The sequence below is a fragment of the Periophthalmus magnuspinnatus genome, chromosome 16 (assembly GCF_009829125.3).
Source record: "Periophthalmus magnuspinnatus isolate fPerMag1 chromosome 16, fPerMag1.2.pri, whole genome shotgun sequence".
Taxonomy (NCBI): domain Eukaryota; kingdom Metazoa; phylum Chordata; class Actinopteri; order Gobiiformes; family Gobiidae; genus Periophthalmus; species Periophthalmus magnuspinnatus.
The window spans coordinates 5,194,280-5,217,472 of record NC_047141.1 but is presented as its reverse complement, the minus strand read 5'-3'; the positions used below and the strand labels follow the sequence as shown (position 1 = coordinate 5,217,472).

At 40.0% G+C, this 23,193-nt stretch overlaps 2 protein-coding genes across 2 annotated transcripts; both read left to right on the top strand.

The window, feature by feature from the left end:
* Nucleotides 1–2,382: 2,382 nt before the first annotated feature.
* Nucleotides 2,383–4,041, top strand: LOC129456929 (zinc finger protein 501-like). Its single transcript, XM_055227990.1, has 2 exons — nucleotides 2,383–2,501; nucleotides 2,712–4,041. The coding sequence occupies exons 1-2, from the start codon at nucleotides 2,389–2,391 to the stop codon at nucleotides 3,982–3,984; spliced, it is 1,386 nt and encodes a 461-aa protein (XP_055083965.1). The 5' UTR covers nucleotides 2,383–2,388; the 3' UTR covers nucleotides 3,985–4,041.
* A 6,621-nt stretch (nucleotides 4,042–10,662) lies between these two features.
* Nucleotides 10,663–14,916, top strand: LOC129456924 (zinc finger protein 501-like). The gene is made up of 3 exons (XM_055227980.1): nucleotides 10,663–10,941; nucleotides 11,514–11,634; nucleotides 12,110–14,916. Exons 1-3 carry the CDS (start codon nucleotides 10,749–10,751, stop codon nucleotides 13,344–13,346), a joined length of 1,551 nt encoding a protein of 516 aa, XP_055083955.1. The 5' UTR covers nucleotides 10,663–10,748; the 3' UTR covers nucleotides 13,347–14,916.
* Nucleotides 14,917–23,193: the final 8,277 nt, after the last annotated feature.

The following is a 23,193-nucleotide window of genomic DNA, read 5'->3' as shown; positions in this document are numbered from 1 at the left end:
GGAGAACGAGAGGAACCAACGGCTCCTGGACTCGACTCTGAGCCCGAGAGTCGTGCTGACACGAGCCGGTGAGTCTGATGTGTCCGAGCCACGTGTTACTGTCCAAATGTGGCGCACGTCCATAGACACGCATTAGCAACAACAATACAAGTGTAAAAGAGCCGTGCAACAGGCCGATAAGCTGCTGCTAAATACATCCATCACATTATAGTCTGTCAGTGTTAAGGTGTTTTTGGCAGAACTGTCTCTTTGTACCTGGGGAAAAATGCTTGGCATATTTATTTTAATGCAACTCTTGTACAAACGTAAAGTACAAGCGTCATGACGTCACATCCTGTCTCTACAAAATAAATGTCTCTTTTTACACAGAGCGCTAATTTAACCCCTTAACATTGTGGGTCACTTTGGTGAAATTGCCTTTGTTCTGACCCCTCCAAATTAAAATGATCACTATTATTGAACCCTCAGTAGTAAATACACAAGTTTGGGTCTTTGTAAAGTTAACACCCTATAGTTTTACCCACAGGTGTCAGAATCACTAAGTTTGTCTGCTGAGCAGACTGCTTTTCTGTGAAAATGAAAGTGTAGAAAGCTGCAGTAGAGAGCAGGGGATGAAAACTGACAGTATTGTTAATAATAATAATAATGCCTTACAGGCCTTTCAAAGCCTCTCAAAGCACTACACTATAGTCATTATTCATTCATTTCCACACTTGGTGATGGTAAGCTACTATTGTAGCCACAGCTGCCCTGGGGAGACTGACGGAAGCGAGGCTGCCAATCTGCGCCATCGGCCCCTCCGACCACCACCTATCATTCACGCACACACCACTTTCATACTAGGCAATATGGGTGAAGTGTCTTGCCTAAGGACACAACGACAGAACTTGGTCCGAGCGGGACTCAATCCTCCGACCTTCGGGTTGGGGGACCAACACTCTAACCACTGAGCCACTGTCGCCCCTTACGTTGTTGACCACTTACATTTCAAATTTAAGGTCAATACCTATAAAAATGAGAGTTTTACAATCATTTTATCATCAGTAAGTCCAGGCCTCTCCAAAGCTATCCAAATGAAGACATTTGGAGAACTTTTGGAAAAACTGCAAGAACTTTTGAATGTTTCAACCCACAGACATCAGTGAGGGCTCTACTGAAAACTCACACTGAGAGGAATCTGTATCTGCACACCCAGCACCCTGCTCTATTACTGTACATTCATATATCATATCAAAACACAATATAAAATGTATATTTGTATATAAAATATAGTCAAAACAAGTGGTATGAGTCAAAATAAATATATATTTACAAACCACACACTGCAAACAGTGAACAAACACACACACACACACACACACCCACACACACACACACACACACACACTGGAAACTGAAAACACACTGTACATGATTGTACAGTGAGACAGTCATTCTGCAACAGTGGCTCAGTGGTTAGAGCTTTGGTCCCGCAACCCGAAGGTTGAAGGATCAAGTGCACGTAATTTTACGCACTGATCTTTGTATCCAGTCTCCTCCTTTTACGCGCGCAGCATAGCCTGTTTACGGGAAACCATTGTATGTCATGCATCGTCATGTTCCGCTGCTCATCGGCTTTAAGGGGAAAACATCACTAAACGTGTGTAATGTAACTGCTTGATTCTACAAGGGGGAGAGTGGGGCGTACTCTTTCAGTCATCTGTTGCACTGATTCACTGTCCGCGGCTCCAGTAACCCCATCTTATTGGCCAACGTTGGTGTCTATCACAAGCTAACAAGTTTGTTTTGCACTGAAGAACAAAGCTGGCGCTGTCAGAAGTTTATTATGCTTGAAATCGACAAAAGAAATGCAAAAAAGTGACGGAGAAGATTTCACTTTCGTGCAGCAGATTGGACATGGAGGACCTAACTTCTTTTGTGGACATAATTTCTTGACTTGATTATATTCTCTGGACGTTTACGGAACGAATGAGTGATGTCCAAATTCACATTTCTGACTTCTCTGTAAAAACAGCTTTCATTTCATTTCATAGCTTTCATTTGATGTGTAGATTGTTTGTGTGGGTGACGCAGAAATTTACGTACATTGCTGTAAAGTTGTAACGTAATGGCGATGGCCTGTGGGCGGGCCATCGGAACGTCGTGGTTAATGAACAATACTTAACTGTCAGTAAGCAGTCTTTTAAATGAACTCTAAGGTTTGTATTTAGCATCTTCAAATCTCCATTGGTTTAACATTAGAGGAACTGAACATTCTGTGTGACGACACAATCCTGATCTCAAAAAGTTTGGATTTGGACTAAATGTACAACTTTATGGACAAATAATACATATGTTTGTGTAAGTAACTGTCATCTTGCTTGCTCATTGTCTCCTGCAGGTGTCCACATGTCCTCTCTGAGTCCTGGTCTCACTCTGAAACAGGAAATCCCAGAGACTCCACAGATTAAAGAGGAGCCAGAAGAACAGCACGTCAAACAGGAGGAAGAGGAGCTGCAAGTGTGAGTCCCATCATTATCAGATTAGAAATACATCTGAATTCAGGGACATTTAAGAATAGCCAGAAGTATAAAGTGATAATAATAATTGAATCCCAACAGAGTTAGCAGGTTTTATACATAAGAATACTTTATGCAGACACAGACACTGACTTCTCCTCAGAGGACAATTGTTCCAAACTGTTTTATTTATGTAGATTTTATTTTCTTCAGGTCTGTCCCTGAGGCCAATGATGGCTGTGTGAAGACAGAAGAGTCCTCACTGTTTCAAAGAAAAGAAACTGATCACAGAGAGGACATCAACTCAGAGGCACATGTCCACAGAGAGGACACACAGGGAGAGGACATCAACTCAGAGACACATGTCAACCCCGAGACTGAGGAAGACACGGAGCACTCTTCTGACACTGACAGTGATGAAGACTGGAGTGCTCCAATCGGCTCGTCAGCTGCACAGATGGAGACAGATGCAGATGGAGACCACTACAACCAAGTCCAGATCAGAGCCAAAAGCACCACTGCACCAAACTCAAGTCTATCCCCCAAATACAAGTCTGCACCAGAGACCAGAGCCACTGTGGACAATGGGGACGTGTCAGGAACAGCTGAAGGAACTGCAGGGAAGAGACACCAGTGCTCTGTTTGTAAAAAGAGATTTGGCTTAAAAATAGATTTAATAAGACACTTTAGAATTCACAGAGGAGAGAAACCTTACAGCTGTTCTGTCTGTGAGAAAGCATTTAATCAAAAGAGTAATCTCACACAACACATGAGAATACACACAGGAGACAAGCCTTACAGGTGTTCTCTCTGTGAGAAAGCATTTATTCAAAAGAGTAATTTTATTTACCACATAAGAACACACACAGGAGACAGACCTTACAACTGTTCTGTCTGTGAGAAAGCATTTATTCAAAAGAGTAGTCTTACATATCACATGAGAAAACACACAGGAGAAAAGCCTTACAGCTGTTCTGCCCAGAGCATTGATGTGAAAAGACACAGGTGTTCTTTCTGTGAGAAAGCATTTAATCGAAAGAGTCATCTCACAAATCACATGAGAACACACACAGGAGACAGGCCTTACAACTGTTCTGTCTGTGAGAGAGCATTTATTCAAAAGACTCATCTCACACAACACATGAAAACACACACAGGAGACAAGCCTTACAGCTGTTCTGTCTGTGAGAAGGCATTTATTAAAAAGAGTAGACTTACATACCACATGAGAACACACACAGATGACAGGCCTTACAACTGTTCTGTCTGTGAGAGAGCATTTATTCAAAAGAGTAGTCTTACATACCACATGAGAACACACACAGGTGACAGGCCTTACAGCTGTTCTGTCTGTGAGAAAGCATTTATTAAAAAGTGTAGTCTTACATATCACATGAGAAACCACACAGGAGAAAAGCCTTACAGCTGTTCTGCCCAGAGCATTGATGTGAAAAGTGATACAAAAAGTCACACAGGAGAGAAATAGTTTAAAATAAAGTCTAACAAGCCTCAAACAGAGCAGTGCCTACAGTTAGCATCACACCGCCAGGAAATGTTGATGACATCAGCTGCACAGTATCATTTGTACTTAGTTGAGTCGATGTTTAAACCTGTATCTGTATTTATGAGTCAAGTAACTGTTTGTGTAGGTACCCTGGTTTTCTTCTCTAATAAAAGGACTTCACGCTCCTTACTGATGTTCATGTGCCATTGTTTAATCTCGTTCACACTTTCCACCTCCACACGGTGAAAACTAAAGGACAGATAAAGGAAAATTTGCGTAACTCTAAAACTCTAAAACATACAATACATTAAAATAAATACAAAAACACAATGTTTACCATGTTCGCCATCATGACCAGCGGTAGTTAAATCTGACATCTTGCACTTTTCTGTATTTCTTTGCTCGTTCTTTTACACTTTTCGCGGCTATTACTAGTTCTCTCTCTCTTTAACTTCCGGGGGCAAACATGTGCTCACGTGACTCACAACAGTAAATATTTTTTACAAATATGATATATATAAAAATTAATAAAATAAATACATCAGTGCTTTGACACAAATACAGAACATTTGAATTAAATTCTGAAAACAAATATACTGACATATTACTGCCAGCTACAGTTTGTTTACTTAAAAGATTTTTCAGTTCTATTTCTACCAATGTAGGGCTGAATGATTTAGGGATTTTTTTATGTTTTAATTATATAAATCTGTTCAAAGTTCATATTTTAAACACATCCAGAGGAATTGACAAAAAGACTGAAATCTGAACTGACAAACTAATGCAAGAATCACATTTCAGAACATGTTTGTACAGAACTACAGGGTTAGGAGATTTTAAGCAGTATCAATATTACAAAAGTCACATTCAAAGGACAGAAATGAACCAAACTTTACAATGATCCTGATCTGTATCTTTCACAAGTATAAGACACATAGACTCGTATACACCATGGACCACTATGAACCTACTGCACACTGAGGGATTACACACATATAACACACATGGGAATATGAAAGAAAGTACTACCATTTAATCAGAATCATTATTGAGTTGAGTCTATTTCTTAATATCGAAATGGGGTTTAAAAGTTTAGTATCGTGACTCTAAATTCTCACCAGAACAATTGGCATCACACAGCCGTGTCTCAGGTTCAAGAGAATCACCAACTGCGCAGACACAAAAAGACACAACATTATTATTATAAATGAAACAGTAATACCTGTGTTTTCTTGTCACATGGTGTTACACAGGGGTGGGCCATACTCACAAAAAAATCATATCCCCAGAGTTAATTGCAGTATCTCAAGAACGATATTCAGACAGTAATTTAACAAAGCATCAGTTTCAAATGTCTTGGTCGAGGTTCAAGTATCACACAAAACATGAATGGTCCAGATGAGCAGAGTTGGATAGTACTCAGTTACATTTACTTAATAATAATAATAGCTTACACTTGTAATGCACTTTACACTATAGTCATTATTCATTCATTTCCACACTTGGTGATGGTAAGCTACTACTGTAGCCACAGCTGCCCTGGGGCAGAGTGACAGAAGCGAGGATGTCAATCTGCACCATCAGCCCCTCAGACCACCACCTATCATTTGCACATTTCCACTTTGACACTAGGCAATGTGGGTGAAGTGTCTTGCTTAAGGACACAACGACAGAACTTGGTCAATCCTCTGACCTTCGGGTTGGGGGACCAACACTCTAACCACTGAGCCACTGTCGCCCACTTGAGCATTTTTTTTAAGTACTTTTCTAGCACTGAAGTAACAGTACTCAAGTAAATGTTGTGGTTACTCTTCCCATTGTAAGTGGAAAAATTATAAAACAGAAATTACATCCTGACATTTACTCTTTAAGTTACTCTTACTTGAGCAGTACTTTCCTCAAATACTTTCTCTCTTACTTCAGTGCTTTCTTGTAACACTACTTTGTACTTCTACTTCAATAATATAATTTTAATATCATCTACTCTACCCTCCCAAGCCTTACATCTCCACTTTAACAAAAGAAAAGCTGTTACTCACCTTGAAACTGGAGCAAACACAGAGCCAGTGTGAAAGTATTGTAGAGTAATAAGAACATGGCTTTGGAGAGTAGAGTCACACAGCTGCAGCTACACACATGCAAGAGAGGAGAAACACTCTGGTCTCAGCCTCAATGACCACACTTGTACCAGGGCTCCAGGGGTGACCTATGCTCCTCACAGTGACCAATCAGGACAGAGCTCCAGGAGTGACCTATGCTCCAATCAGGACAGAGCTCTGGGGTCAAACAACACTGAGCCAATCACAAGCTCCAGAAACCTCAGCACTCTTTACATAATATAAAGTTTAGGTTCAATAAAGGTTTAATTCCCTTCACATATTCTGTTCTATTTGATTTTGCCCTGAGCCACTGTGTGTGAGTCTGGAGACAAGACAATACAAAAGTCCCACTGAACCCTCATTCAAATGACACAGTTAAGGCTCAGTGGTAGTTTCATTCTTTATGTGTGGAGTTTGCATGTTCTGCCTGTGTCTGTGTGGAGTTTGCATGTTCCTCCTGTGTCTGGGTGGAGTTTGCATATTCTGCTTGTGTCTGTGTGGAGTTTGCATGTTCCTTCTGTGTCTGTGTGTGCACTGGCCTCGTAGTGTCTAATGTCCAGGAGTTAAACATCTCCACACAATAAGTCACTGATGCCAGGATGGGTTTAGACTGTTTTTATACGGCAGGTGTGAAACTGTGACAACATAATACAGTGTACATTAGTGAACTTAAAAGAAATATGGCAAATAACAAATAGATTTAAAGTGCTTCCAGGGCCGGCCCGGCCTATAAGCAGACCAAGCAGCTGCTTAGGGCCCTGAGGCCACCAGAGGGCCCCCAAGAGCACAGGCTTTTATATTGAAAATAATTATTGGATTTTTTGGAAACAAAACGGCGCTCGGGTGTTCATACTAGTCTAAATATCCCTCTAAAATGATTAAATGTGCTTTATTTCCAGTAGGTAAATATGTGCTGGCAGCAATTTGTTTTTGAGTCGGGCATTGGTGTGGACAGCTATGTGTTTACACCGGTGTGAAGGCCCCTCTTCCCTCGAGGTCTGCTCTGGGTGCCTCAGGTAGAGGTACATTTGAATGGGTGTTTTACAGACTAAAAGAATAAAAGTTAGTGAAGTTAAGTTTATCTAAAGTACGAGACAAAGCATGACGAGCCCCAGAGGAAGATGGTTTTGGGGAAAGAGGGACTTTTCAGAGAGGACTCAAAATGTCAGTACTCTCCATCATTGGACATGTATTTATTACACTTATTAAACTCGATGGTTTTGGTTGTGGCTCACCATTGTGATCTAAACTGTCAGATGATGTAAGTGTAGGATTAGCAACATTGATTGTGGCAGAAACCTCTTTGTTACATCTGCTGGACGACTGAGCGACCCGTGAACGACTCCTGAATGCTTCCTAAATGCTCATTATATGCACTAATTTTGTATGCAAATGCCGGTCAACTAACTCATCCCTACATGCAAAGCCTGACGATATGTCGATGATCGACTTTGTTGTCGTGTCATCTGACCTCCGGCCCTGTGTCTTGGATACTCGGGAGGGGCAGAGCTGTCAAACATTTACCACCTGGTGGAGGAGGAAGCCGGACAGACCTGTCAGACCCAAGAGTATTGTGAGGGTCTGTCTTGCTGAGCCCTCTGTTCAACTCACGCCTCTGGGAGAGCTTGTCCCACATTCCGGGGGAGGTTGGGACATGGATTCAGAGTGGGCCAAGTTCTCCACCTGTATTGTCGTTCCACCGGCTCGTAGCTGTGGTCTACCGGGTTTGGGTGTTGCCGCCATGACAAACCCTGAGAACGTTAAGTGTCTGGATGGTGTGGGGCTGTCTTGGCTGACACCTCTCTGAAACATCTCGTGATGGTCGGGGAGAGTACCGCAGGGCTGCCAGACTGGGGTGGTGGTCCCTCTGTTTAAAAAGGGAACGGAGGGTGTATTCCAACTACAGGGGAATCACATTTCTTTGTCACCTGTTCTGTTCATTATTTTTATGGCAAAAAAGGAGCTGAGCCGAAAGGCAAAGCTCTCGATTTATCAGTTAATCTACATTCTACCCTCACCTGTGGTCATGAGCTTTGGGTAATGACCGAAAGGAAAAGATCGTGGATACAAGCATTCAAAATTAGTTTCTTCTGCACGGTGGCTGGGCGCTCCCTCAGAGATAAGGTGAAGAGCTCAGAGTAGAGCTGCTGCTCCTCCACATCAAGAGAAGCCAACTCAGGTGGCTCGGGCATCTGTTCAGGATGCCTCCTGGACACCACCCTAGGGAGGTGTTCCGGACATGTCCCACCAGGAGGAAGCCGAGGGAAAGACCCAGAACACGCTGGAGGGACTATGTCTCTCGACTGGCCTGGGAACACCTTGGGGTCCCTCAGGAGGAGCTGGAGGATGTGTCTGGGGTGAGGGAAGTCTGGGAGTTCCTGCTTAGACTGCTGCCCCCGCGACCCAGCACCGGAAAAGAGGAAGAAAATTATGGATGGATTGATAGATGGAAAAATTGACAAATGTAAGCCCACATTAGCCGACTGGAACACATTAAAATGCACTAGAAGTCAGGAAAGAAATGTCTAGAGTTTAAGCATTTCTCTGTGGGAGGCCCCCAGACCCCCCTTCCTGACATGTTTTATATTGTTATAATTGTGGCTATTGCTGTTGTGAGCCTTTAGAGTTTTCAATTTTTTAAAACTAGTTGAGATAATGACTGTGTTGTCTTCATTTTGTCACATATGAAATACGTGGCACTGAAGCGGCGAGGGCCCCTGAAGGCTAGGGCCCTATGAATTGGTATGAAAAAGCCTGTTTTTACAGATTGTTGTTCTTTTAAAGAAGGACTTAAAGTACATTTCCCCAGGTTTGTGCATTTGTCCTATAGGAGTGTGAGTTTGACCTAGTCCAGAGCAAGAGCAATAGTAAAGAGTAAAGAGCAATACAAAAGTTATATTTTTATTAATGACAATAGACTGTTGTTTCCACTGCAATCATTTAACTTTTCACAGAGAGCTGAGTCTGATGGAGCTGTCCATGGTATCGTCCACACAGTGAACCACCACCGGAAGAGCCCTGATCCTGACATGAGACAATGACTCAACACAGTGAGAAGGTAACTCGAGATTTTTGCACTTTTAGGATCCATAGGACTGTAGTTTAATCCTGCCAAACTCAAATCTAATATGTCATAATAATAATAATCATAAATAATCATAAATACATGATTGATTAGACATTTCTTTAGGTTTCATTAAAGGGACCCAAGTCTAGATTCTACATCTCTGTTCCTGTCTGTGTCTGCCAGAGAAAAAACATTTCCACAGTCATCACCATCTCTGCTACGTCTTCTACAACTCCAACCACTTCTCCAGCTCTAGTTCCAGTCTGATGAGGTCAGGATACTTCGACCATGTGCTCATCGTTCAAGAAGCAATAGGCCCTACACCCTGTAGGGGCTCGGGCCTAATAATAATATTTTTTAGCTAAAACAATATATCTGATAACATTACAATGGCATGTTATACATTTTTTTTTAAAGCTCTCATCTTTCACCATTGTCCCCATGTCACCGTGGGGACAGTGGTGAATTATTCACCTCCCTTTGCCTTTCATTCATTTTAGCAGTAATAAATAAGGCCCATGGGTGCTTGGGTCGGGCCATGTGTTTGTTTGGGGGACATGTTGATGAAGATATGTTAAGAACAATGCTGAGTTGCAGACTAGAGTCGTGAAAGCAATAAGCCCTACATCTTGTAGGGGCTCGGGCCTAAAAAAAAAAAAAAAAAAAAAAAAAAAAAAAAAAAAAAAATATATATATATATATATATATATATATATATATATATATATATATATATATATATATATATATACTCAAGCATATATACCTATAAATATGTGTGTGTGTATCAATATGTATTTTTTTTTTTGTTTTGTTTATTGTTTCTTTTTTTTTATTATTATACTTTCAACTCTGGATTACATGTTGCCATAGTTATTAACAGTTTAAAACAAAATATTACACTTTTAGATGAGGAAAACGTTTTGAAAAAATGATTTAGCAGAGAGCGGCCCTTGTTTATGTTAATCTAGACATGATTTTTCAGCAGCTCCACAAACTCTGGCATCGAACCTACCGTCTTTGTCATCCTCCACCCTTAGTAGCACAGCGTCGGATGAGCCATACTCCCTTGTAAGTTCCTTTGTGACGTTTTTGATTATTTTGTGCACGCTCTTTTCGGTCTTCTTAATTTGAAAAAAAAAAAGTATTTAGTTTGGGTCGACTAAAGGAATAACGTGACGCTCATGGATCTATTAAAATAACGGGACGCTTTATTTCAAGAGAGAGCTGCACATCATGTGAAGAGACTTTTAGTTCTGTAGTGAAACTGGGCTGTGGATGTCTAAAATCACTGCTTTACGTGTTGTTTATGTGTTTTCATTTTGAAAAATCAACCAGATCGACCCCACAGTATAGTACAGTAATGGATATTCTTTAGTCTATGTCAATAATAATGTCCAGTTGCAGATGTGAGCTTCACTTCCCTCTACTGCAGTACCACGGGCGACCAGTGTGCGGCAGCAACACGCCACACGGCCCCAGCGAGGAGCGCCCGAAGGAGCGAGCTTTTTTACCACAACCAGCTAGGAAGGAAAAGAGACAGAAAACAGAAAAGGTGACAAAACCAAACGGTTTGTAAAATGTCTAAAGTCCAAAGACTGAGAGCTTTGGTGGAGGAGCGGCTGACTGCGGCTGCTGAAGACATATATGTGCTGTTTGAAAGAATCATAGCCGAGTATGAGGAGGAACTGTGTCGCTCCAAACAGGAGAACGAGAGGAACCAACGGCTCCTGGACTCGACGCTGAGCCCGAGAGTCGTGCTGACCAGAGCCGGTGAGTCTGATGTGTCCGAGCCACGTGTTACTGTCCAAATGTGGCGCACGTCCATAGACACGCATTAGCAACAACAATACAAGTGTAAAAGAGCCGTGCAACAGGCCGATAAGCTGCTGCTAAATACATCCATCACATTATAGTCTGTCAGTGTTAAGGTGTTTTTGGCAGAAGTGTCTCTTTATACCTGGGAAAAATGCTTGGCATATTTATTTTAATGCAACTCTTGTACGGCCAACAGCGGCCATAAAGTACAAGCGCCATGAAGAGAGGAGAGCGCGCTTAAATGACGTCACATCCTTTCTTTACAAAATAAATGTCTCTTTTTACGCAAAGCGCTACTTTAATGAACAATACTTAACAGTCAATAAACAGTCTTTTAAATGAACGCTAAGGTTTGTATTTAGCATCTTCAAATCGGTTTAACATTAGAGGAACTGAACATTCTGTGTGACGACATAATCCTGATCTCAAAAAGTTTGGATTTGGACTAAATGTACAACTTCATGGACAAATAATACATGTGTTTGTGTAAGTAATTATCATCTTTGTTTTCTCATTGTCTCCTGCAGGTGTCCACATGTCCTCTCTGAGTCCTGGTCTCACTCTGAAACAGGAAATCCCAGAGACTCCACAGATTAAAGAGGAGCCAGAGGAACAGCACGACAAGCAGGAGGAAGAGGAGCTGCGAGTGTGAGTCCCATTACTTTCAACACAATTTATTATAAAATATAATCAGATTAGAAATACATCTGAATTCAGGGACATTTAAGAACAGCCAGAAGTATAAAGTGATAATAATTGAATCCCATGAACAGAGTTAGCAGGTTTTATACATAAGAATACTTTTCTATTCATTTGCTGCACTGTCACTCTTATTGTAAATAATAGTCTAATCTAAGTTTTTTATTAGGGTCTATTTTTAGTTTATTTTTTAGGTCTATTTTTAAAATTTTTAAAGCTATTATCTATTATCTTGTTTTATTGCATTTTACCATTTTCTTGCTGTTCTTGAACTGTGTGGTGCAATACTGGAATTTCCCCACTGTGGGACTAATAAAGGCATATCTTATCTGATCTTATCTTATGCAGACACAGACACTGACTTCTCCTCAAAGGACAATTGTTCCAAACTGTTTTTGATTTATGTAGATTTTCTTTTCTTCAGGTCTGTCCCTGAGGCCAGTGATGACTGTGTGAAGACAGAAGAGTCCTCACTGCTTCAAAGAAAAGACACTGATCACAGAGAGGACATCAGCTCACAGACACATGTCCACAGAGAGGACATACAGGGAGAGGACATCAGCTCACAGACACATGTCCACCCCGAGACTGAGGGAGACACAGAGCACTCTTCTGACACTGACAGTGATGAAGACTGGAGTGCTCCAATCAGCTCTTCAGCTGCACAGATGGAGACAGAGGCAGATGGAGACAACTACAACCAAGTCCAGATCAGAGCCAAAAGCACCACTGCACCAAACTCAAGTCTATCCCCCAAATACAAGTCTGCACCAGAGACCAGAGCCACTGTGGACAATGGGGACGTGTCAGGAACAGCCGAAAGAACTGCAGGGAAGAGACACCAGTGCTCTGTTTGTAAAAAGAGATTTGTCTTAAATATCAATTTAAAAAGACACCTTAGAGTTCACACAGGAGAGAAACCGTACAGCTGTTCTGGCTGTCAGAAATCATTTACTCTCAATAGTGGTCTTACAAGACACATGAGAACACACACAGGAGAGAAACCTTACAGCTGTTTTCTCTGTGAGAAAGCATTTAATAGAAAGACTTCTCTCACAACACACAGGAGAACTCACACAGGAGACAAACCTTACAGTTGTTCTGTTTGTGAGAAAGTATTTAATCTAAAAAGTACTCTCACAAAACACATGAGAACACACACAGGCGACAAACCTTACAGCTGTTTAGTCTGTGAGAAAGCATTCATTCAAAAGAGTACTCTAACTTACCACATGAGAACACACACAGGAGACAAACCTTACAGCTGTTTTGTCTGTGGGACAGCATTTTTTCAAAAGAGTAATCTTACTTACCACATGAGAACACACACAGGAGACAAACCTTACAGCTGTTCTGTCTGTGAGAAAGCATTTATTCAAAAGAGTGATCTTACATGCCACATAAGAACACACACAGGAGAAAAGCCTTACAGCTGTTCTCTCTGTGAGAAAGCATTTATTCAAAAGAGTCATCTCACACAACACATGAAAACACACACAGGAGACAAGTCTTACAGCTGTTCTCTCTGTGAGAAAGCATTTATTCAAAAGAGTCATCTCACACAACACATGAAAACACACACAGGAGAAAAGCCTTACAGCTGTTCTGCCCAGAGCATTGATCTGAAAAGACATACAAAAAGTCACACAGGAGAGAAATAGTTTAAAATAAAGTCTAACAAACTTCAAACAGAGCAGTGCCTACAGTTAGCATCACACCGCCAAAGAATGTTGATGACATCAGCTGCACAGTATCATTTGTACTTAGTTCAGTCGATGTTTAAACCTGTATCTGTATTTATTAGTCAAGTAACTATTTGTTTACTTGAGTACAATTTTTCAGTTCTATTTCTACCAATGTAGGGCTGAAGGATTTAGGGATTTTTTATGTTTTAATAATATAAATCTGTTCAAAGTTCATATTTTAAACACATCCAGAGGAATTGACAAAAAAGACTGAAATCTGAACTGACAAATTAATGCAAGAATCACATTTCAGAACATGTTTGTACAGAACTACAGGGTTAGGAGATTTTAAGCAGTATCAATATTACAAAAGTCACATTCAAAGGACAGAAATGAACCAAACTTTACAATGATCCTGATCTGTATCTTTCACAAGTATAAGACACATAGACTCGTATACACCCATGGACCACTATGAACCTACTGCACACTGAGGGATTACACACATATAACACACATGGGAATATGAAAGAAAGTACTACCATTTAATCAGAATCATTATTGAGTTGAGTCTATTTCTTAATATCGAAATGGGGTTTAAAAGTTTAGTATCATGACTTTAAATTCTCACCAGAACAATTGGCACCACACAGCCCTGCCTCAGGTTCAAGAGAATCACCAACTGCGTAGACACAAAAAGACACAACATTATTATTATAAATGAAACGGTAATACCTGTGTTTTCTTGTCACATGGTGTTACACAGGGGTGGGCCATACTCACAAAAAAATCATATCTCCAGAGTTAATTGCAGTATCTCAAGAACGATATTCAGACGGTAATTTAACAAAGCATCAGTTTCAAATGTCTTGGTCGAGGTTCAAGTATCACACAAAAGAGTTGGATAGTACTCAGTTACATTTACATGAGCAACTTTAAAAAAGAAAAAGTACTTTTCTAGCAGCATACTGTTACTTGAGTAATAGTTGTATTAGAGTAAAAGTTATGGTTGCTCTTCCCACTGTGAGTAAGTGGAAAAAGTTACTCTTACTTGAGCAGTACTTTCCTCAAATACTTTTTCTCTCTTACATCAGTACTTTCTTGAAACACTACTTTGTACTTCTACTTCAATAATATAATTTTAACATCATCTACTCTACCCTCCCAAGCCTTGAATCTCCACTTTAACAAAAGAAAAGCTGTTACTCACCTTGAAACTGGAGCAAACACAGAGCCAATGTGAAAGTATTGTAGAGTAATAAGAACATGGCTTTGGAGAGTAGAGTCACACAGCTGCAGCTACACACATGCAAGAGAGGAGAAGCACTCTGGTCTCAGCCTCAAGGACCACACTTGTACTAGGGCTCCAGGGGTGACCTATGCTCCTCACAGTGACCAATCAGGACAGAGCTCCAGGAGTGACCTATGCTCCAATCAGGACAGAGCTCTGGGGTCAAACAACACTGAGCCAATCACAAGCTCCAGAAACCTCAGCACTCTTTACATAATATAAAGTTTAGGTTCAATAAAGGTTTAATTCCCTTCACATATTCTGTTCTATTTGATTTTGTCCTGAGCCACTGTGTGTGAGTCTGGAGACAAGACAATACAAAAGTATCGTTTGTCCCCATGTCACCGTGGGGACAATGGTGAATCATTCACTTCCCTTTGCCTTTCGTTCATTTTAGGAGTAATAAATAAGGCCCATGGGTGCTTGAGTAGGGCCACGAGTTTGTTTGGGGGACATGTTGATGAAGATATGTTAGCAAGAACAATGTTGAGTTGCAGACTGAAGTTGCGAAAGCAATAAGCCCCACGCCCTGTAGGGGCTTGGGACTAATATATTATAATTATAATATATATATATTTAAAAAAAAGATATGTGCATCAATATGTATTTGTTTTTTTTTTTGCTTTTTGTTTGTTTCTTTCTTGTTTTTGTTTGTTTTTTTTTTTTTTAAATCACATTTTTAACTCTGGATTACATGTTACCATAGTGATTAACAGTTAACCCATAAGAACCCACAGTGACACCAGTATAACAAACACTTTGCAGAAATGTGTTCTATGTGGTCCACTTGGTCTGTGGTATATCCCACATAATTTTCCTTTAAGGAAAAATGGATCCGGGTTCTTATGGGTTCAAACAAAATATTACACTTCTGGATGAGGAAAAGGTTTTTTCAGTAAAAAGAAAGACATCACCTTCAAATGCAAATTAGAATTTATTTTTATTCAGTTGTTTAAATTTGGTTGTATTTTCAGTTCCACCCCTCTCATTCAGATTTTAGTTTATTTTATCTCTATAACGAAACAACTCTAGTTCAAACTCAATGCATTGTGGGATATTTACTCACACTGCACTGAACAACTAAAGGCATTTCTTAGAAGATAAATGAGTAATCCAAATGCGAGGGGTCTAAAATGAAAGTTACTCAATTAGCCCGTTTGACGGGGGCTTAATCTTCGTACATGCAAGGGAAACAGAAGGCCATGCACACTAGTCTGAAAAAATGATTTAACAGAGAGCGGCCCTTATTTATGTTAATCTGGACATGATTTTTCAGCAGCTCCGCAAACTGTGGCATCGAACCTACCGTCTTTGTCATCCTCCACCCTTAGTAGCACAGCGTACTCCCTTGTAAGTTCCTTTGTGATCTTTTTGATGATTTTGTGCACGCTCTTTTCGGTCTTCTTAATTTGGGATGTCAGTTTTCTCCCAAGCTTTTTGGGTTAAACGATTAAGGATTGTGTTATAAGTCTCGTTTCGCGGGTGTAACGCAACTTTGCCTTTGAACATTTTAACCATCAAAGCAGAGACCATTAATTGCGTAATGTACTGGCCTTGCCACAAATCTTTTTAGGAGAACAAGATTTTTTCTTGTATTTTGGTGGCGTTTTCAAGACAACAGCTGGTAAGTCTTTGGACACAAACGAAGGTACAACTGTGGGATGAAACATGGATCTCTCAAACAGGTCGTACTTTCGGTGACTGAAAGATTTGCACTGATTCTTGAGAAGATACGGACACGTGGAAAGATGGAGAGGTTTGGGCAGTGCTTGACACTTGTGTTGGCTCTTGTGCTGGTGCAGGCACATCTATAAACACTGGTTCCCTTTCCACACACATCTCAAACAGGAGAGCAAAGTTCTCTCTCAATGAGTGTCCAGTGGGGAGCACTTTGTGTATCAAGCAGCCTAACACAGCTTTTACTTGACATGAGCAGTAATACAACTGGAAGTCTGGAAGCTCCAGTCCCCCTTTATCTTTGGGTTTGGACAGCGTCTTGTAGGCAGTTCTAGGTGTACGTTTTTTCCACATAAATTGGGTTATATGTTTATTTAGTAATTAAAAAAATGATTAATCAATGTATGATTAATATAAGTATATGAATCCAGGTAATATATTCATATATTCATATTCATATAGTCCGGAAAAAAGGTAACGAATTATTGAATATAACAAATGAAATAAATGATTTGGCTCAAGTTGGACCCTGGTTTTCATGAGGTCCTGGTTTTGAATACAAAACGACGATTAATACAAAACGACATCAGATGTAAAAGAAGTAAAAACCAAACATTCCACTCTCCCAACACAACAACATACTTTGGTCACAGGCTCAAGATGAAAGTCAAATCTAAAACTGCTGAATCTGCTGATGATTTGAAGGCATCAGTGTCCCAACTTCATCAGATAAACCAGAGCCACGGTCAGCAGGATGAACAGGGGAGGTCCTAAAGAGAGAGGAGACGGGATAACCACTCTGCCACAGTCACACAGGGAGAACATGCACACTCCAGATCAGGAGTCTAACCCACAACCTCCTGGTGAGAGGGAGGAGACAGGATAACCACTCTGCCACAGTCACAGTCTGAGTGGCAGCAGCAGATTTGAGAGTAGAGTCTGCTTCAGTGCAGTTTATTGGCTTGTAGTTCTTGATTTTCTCCATCTCTTTGTCATCCTGAAAAAATACACTGTTTAGAAATGGATATAAATTGGAGATAAATTATGAAACAAATATGTTTATTCAGTACACTCAGCGGTCAGTGTGAAAATGAGAATGAAAAGCCTCTCATCCTGCTGGTTGCTTTTATGATCTAACCCAGGGGTCGGCAACCTTTAACATGAAAAGAGCCATTTGGACCCACTTTCCACGGAAAATAAAACACTGGGAGCCGCAAATACTTTTTGACATCTAAAATGAAGATAACAGTGTATATATTGTTTTGTTTTGGCTTGTTTTTTTTTACCTTTAGGCTTAGTGCAAACAACTATAGTGTGCTTATGACAGGAGCCCCAACCTTTTTGCACCACGGACCAGAATAATGTAGGTTTTATTTTCACGGACCGGCCTTCTACAAGTGGTAGATAAATATGGCAAAAATAAGTTAAGTGCATAAAAAATACAACTCACCAAACCGCTGCATCAGACGGAGCTCTGCACTTGTTTCTTTGGGATGAGGTTGACCCATCGAGGAGTGATGAGAGACAATGACACCCACAGCGTGATTATGTCTACTCTGCTCCGCAGTTTCATTCAAAAAACTCTAAATCTTATCTTTTTATCCCAGGTGCTTAGTCTCCATGTGCCAAAGCAGATTTGAAGGTTTCATTGCCTCATTCGCTTTTCCTCCACATATTACGCAAAGCAGACTCTGCACGTGAGACTCACCTGTAGAGACAAACCCATGAACCTATATTTTAAGTAGGACTCCTAGTGTTGTCTGTTAAATTGATCTTTCTTTTTCTTAGAGGTCGTCTCCTCTTCTGGTTCCTCAGTTGGCCTTTTCCCCTTTGTTAAAAAGCTCTCCAAAGACTTTTGTTTTGGCTCATTTTCACTCGCTTGTGGCTCTACTTTTGGGCGATGTGTCTGATGTGTTATACATGATACGTCATCACGGAGACAAGAGCAGATCTGTCACAGATATAATATACCTGCCACTACATCAAATAGATTTCTGTGGCGATTTCCTATCAGGATTTTCATGATATATCTACGGACGAGCTTATTAGCGCGTCATTACGGACGGGCGAAAGTTACGTCAGGGAAGATCCTCCTGCTCCTGACCCCTATACGAATAGAGTGTCTGAAAATCTGTGTCTTTACGCAGGACTGTGAGCTGTGTCTGTGTCTGTGAGGCGTGAGCAGTGTTTGTTTTTAACATTGTTCCGCGAGTGTGACGCTTATTTAGAGCAACGAAAAATAAGAAAATATAATTTTATTTTAATATTTCAAGATCATAATAATCATCCAATTTAAACTACAATAAAAAAGAACAAACACAAATAAAATACACTTCATTTAAATACTTAAAAAGTATTTTCCCAAGCCACGCAGAGCCGCAGTATAAGGATGAAAGAGTCGCATGCGGCTCCGGAGCCGCACTTTGCCGACCCCTGATCTAACCTGACCTGAGAGACAAACTATGGAGGTGTATAACAAGGACTCTCTGGCAGCAGGTATAATTTGGCCTTCTTCCTCTCCTCTGGGTGCAGGATTCTTCTTTGTTGATAAGAAACACTTTGTCCTATGTATTATTACTGTAAAAATTAAAGTGCTCACTGTCTTTAATCTCCTTTTGAGTCTCTACAGGGAGCACAGATCTTTACCAAACTGGATCTTCTCAACATGTATCACCTGGTTCAGATAAAATAAGGTCATGAAGTCTCCACTGGGCCACTTTGAGTGTTTGGTCACGCCACTTACCAACACGCCAGCTGTCAGCTCACAGCCTCTGTCACCATCCTGCCTCTAAAATAATCCTTGTTCCTGACCTGCCTCTTTTCTGCTTTTGGGTGCACCTACTAGATCATAACAAATGTAACTGTTGTATCTCTGTCTCTGCACTATACCAGGACTAAACCAGGGCTGAAGACTAAACTAAATCACAGACTTTTCAGGTGTGCCCATAAACTTTCAATGGGATGTTCATTATGTTCTACATTATGTTCTTTCCTCATGAAGCTGTTGTGGAGAAATTACAGTTCTAGATGAAAAGTAATCCATTTGTGAAGCCTGGTGAGTTTTGAAATACAAAAAAGGTTTAGTCTTTGTTACAGCAGATACAGACAGGACAGGGCCACAGACTGGTCGCCTTTCGGTGTCCCGAGTCTCTCTGAGTCTCTCCTCTAGAGCATCTCTCCTCCAGTCCTTGGTCTCCCCTACTCTGTTCCCCCGAGCATCTGAGCTCTGAGTATTTATACCAGAATGACAAAGCTACACACTTTTCAAAGCAGCATCTTCACAAAGTATTTTGCTTTTGTTCTTGGGTTGATCTGCACATTTTTGACCAAAACACGTTCATGACTCTCCCTCCTCACACATTCATGCTCGGTCCCTAATAATAATAATGAATATCTGTTCTTGTCATCTTAATAAAATAACATTTTCATAAAACTGATGAACTATTTAACAGTACATGACAAGATGGAATATGGATTAGTGCAGCATTACTTGTAGTTAAAAAATGTGAAGAGACAGACTTAAGAGAATGTTTTCACACATCTGAGTGTGTAGCATAAAGAACTGGAGCTGAAAAAAATCCTTTAACATATTTAACAAGTTTATATCAATCCAAAAACTATAACATATGTGCTATAACATTGGTCTGATTGTAGACAGCAGAGGATAAAGTCACAAAATAAAGATATTCCCTGACTCTGATCAGACACACAGAATATTCAAAGACTCAAGGTTCATTAAAACACAGGTAGACCTACTGATATTTGTACTTCTTTAACAATAGCACAAAGCTCCAACAGAGGCTAATATTTAGTTTGGGTCGACCACGTGACTAAAGGAAAAATGTGACACTCATGGATCTATTAAAATAACGTGACGCTTTATTTCAAGAGAGCTGCACATCATTTGAAGAGACTTTTAGTTCTGTAGTGAAACTGGGCTGTGGATGTCTAAAATCACTGCTTTACGTGTTGTTTATGTGTTTTCATTTTGAAAAATCAACCAGATCGACCCCCCAGTATAGTACAGTCTGATAGTCAGATAGTCTTTTGTCTATGTCAGTAATAATGTCCAGTTGCAGATGTGAGCTTCACTTCCCTCTACTGCAGTACCACGGGCGACCAGTGTGCGGCAGCAACACGCCACACGGCCCCAGCGAGGAGCGCCCGAAGGAGCGAGCTTTTTTACCACAACCAGCTAGGAAGGAAAAGAGACAGAAAACAGAAAAAGTGACAAAACCAAACGGTTTGTAAAATGTCTAAAGTCCAAAGGCTGAGAGCTTTGGTGGAGGAGCGGCTGACTGCGGCTGCTGAAGACATATATGTGCTGTTTGAAAGAATCATAGCCGAGTATGAGGAGGAACTGTGTCGCTCCAAACAGGAGAACGAGAGGAAACAACGGCTCCTGGACTCGACTCTGAGCCCGAGAGTCGTGCTGACCAGAGCCGGTGAGTCTGATGTGTCCGAGCCACGTGTTACTGTCCAAATGTGGCGCACGTCCATAGACACGCATTAGCAACAACAATACAAGTGTAAAAGAGCCGTGCAACAGGCCGATAAGCTGCTGCTAAATACATCCATCACATTATAGTCTGTCAGTGTTAAGGTGTTTTTGGCAGAAGTGTCTCTTTATACCTGGGAAAAATGCTTGGCATATTTATTTTAATGCAACTCTTGTACGGCCAACAGCGGCCATAAAGTACAAGCGCCATGAAGAGAGGAGAGCGCGCTTAAATGACGTCACATCCTTTCTTTACAAAATAAATGTCTCTTTTTACGCAGAGCGCTACTTTAATGTACAACTTCATGGACAAATAATACGTGTGTCTGTGTATGTGTAAGTAATTATCATCTTTGTTTGCCCATTGTCTCCTGCAGGTGTCCACATGTCCTCTCTGTGTCCTGGTCTCACTCTGAAACAGGAAATCCCAGAGATTAAAGAGGAGCCAGAAGAACAGCACAACAAACAGGAGGAAGAGGAGCTGCAAGTGTGAGTCCCATTACTTTCAACACAATTTGTTATAAAATATAATCAGATTAGAAATACATCTGAATTCAGGGACATTTAAGAATAACCAGAAGTATTGATTGATTGGTTTATTTCGAGTTAGTGCCAAGAGAAAGAATATTCATGTTTACTACATGTACATTGTAAACAAAAGAAAAGCACATCTCTCGAAAAGGAGTGGGAAGAAGAAAAACTTATATTAACCCACCCCTGATCATATCATAACTTCAAAAATTATGTGGTTACTTTTGTACATTGATCCCGGCGCTTAACAAATATTTACATACAATAAATGACATATTACATCTGTATATATATATATGTATATATATATATATATATATATATATATATATATATATATATATACATATATATATATATATATATATATATATACATATATATACATATATACATATAATCATTATCTTCCAACCCATTTCACAGACTGACCCCCCCCCCCCACACACACGCACACACCCACACACACACACACCCACACAGATACACACACACACACCCACACAGATACACACAAATACACACATGCTTTTCCTGGTGGTTCTCACTGATTTTGTTTTAAATTTACCCCTTCCCCTTAAATCATAGTGTACGTCCTGTGTGCTGAACAGTTTTTGGATATTTAATGGCAGCATAGTTTTGTTTGCTTTATACAAAAGCAAAGCAGTATAGATTTTTACCAGATCAAAATTTTTTAATAATTTTGATTTGAAAAACAGATTGTTTGTATGGTCCAGGTAACCAACCTTGTGCACGATTCTCACTGCACGTTTTGCAATTTGAAAAGGGGAAGGAGTAACGTTTTGTAGTTGTTGCCCCAAATTTCAATACAATATGTCAGATATGGAAGTATGAGTGAGCCGTACAGTATGTACAGAGCCTTTTGATTGAAAATGTATTTCCCTTTATTGATTACAGCAACACTTTTTCAGACCTTGGATTGTATCTGATGTGTGGTTTCCAGCTCAGTTTTCATCAATCATTATACCTAAAAATTTAAAATTAGAAACCCACTCAATTTTAACCCCATCAACAAGTATTGAAAGTTCTGAATTTCTTTTATCATGACCAAAAAACATAGCTTTTGTCTTTTTTAAATTTAGGGATAACTTATTGGAATCCATCCATAATTCAATTTTACTTAACTCTGCGTTCATCGTTGTAATACGTTTTTTATAATTGTCACTGGAGAAAAATATATTGGTGTCATCTGCAAATAAAATTATTTTTAATATGTTAGATGTTTTAAATATGTCATTTAAATACAAATTAAATAAATTAGGTCCCAAAATTGAGCCTTGCGGCACTCCACAATTAGAACTCATAAATCTGGAAGTGTATCCATTTATTTTCACAACTGTTGTCTTCCAGTCAGGTAACTATCAATCCAATTTAGTGCAATGCCCCTTATGCCATACAGTTTAAGTTTTTGGAGTAGTATTGAGTTGTTTAGAGAGTCAAAATCTTTCTTTAGATCAATAAAAAACCCCCACAACATACTTTTTGTTATCTAGTGCATTGGTTATCTCCTCAACAGCGTCCATAAGTGCCATTGTTGTTGATGTTTTTGTTCTAAACCCATACTGACTCTCACTGATTATGTCATATTTATCTAAAAATGATTCCAATCTGTTATTGTATAATTTTTCGAGAATTTTTGAAAATTGAGGAAGTAAAGACACTGGTCTATAATTAGTGAATAAACGTCCATCTCCATTTTTGTAGAGTGGAATTACTTTGGCAAATTTTCATATTGTCTGGGAATGATCCCATTAGAAATGATAGATTGAAAATATATGTCAGTGGTTTACTAATGCCATTAATAA

Coding starts and splice junctions, on each gene's coding strand:
- LOC129456929 (XM_055227990.1), top strand. CDS start 2,389: ATGTCCTCTCTGAGTCCTGGTCTCACTCTGAAACAGGAAATCCCAGAG. Junction 2,502..2,711: donor GAGGAAGAGGAGCTGCAAGT/GTGAGTCCCATC, acceptor TATTTTCTTCAG/GTCTGTCCCTGAGGCCAATG.
- LOC129456924 (XM_055227980.1), top strand. CDS start 10,749: ATGTCTAAAGTCCAAAGACTGAGAGCTTTGGTGGAGGAGCGGCTGACT. Junction 10,942..11,513: donor AGTCGTGCTGACCAGAGCCG/GTGAGTCTGATG, acceptor TGTCTCCTGCAG/GTGTCCACATGTCCTCTCTG. Junction 11,635..12,109: donor GAGGAAGAGGAGCTGCGAGT/GTGAGTCCCATT, acceptor TCTTTTCTTCAG/GTCTGTCCCTGAGGCCAGTG.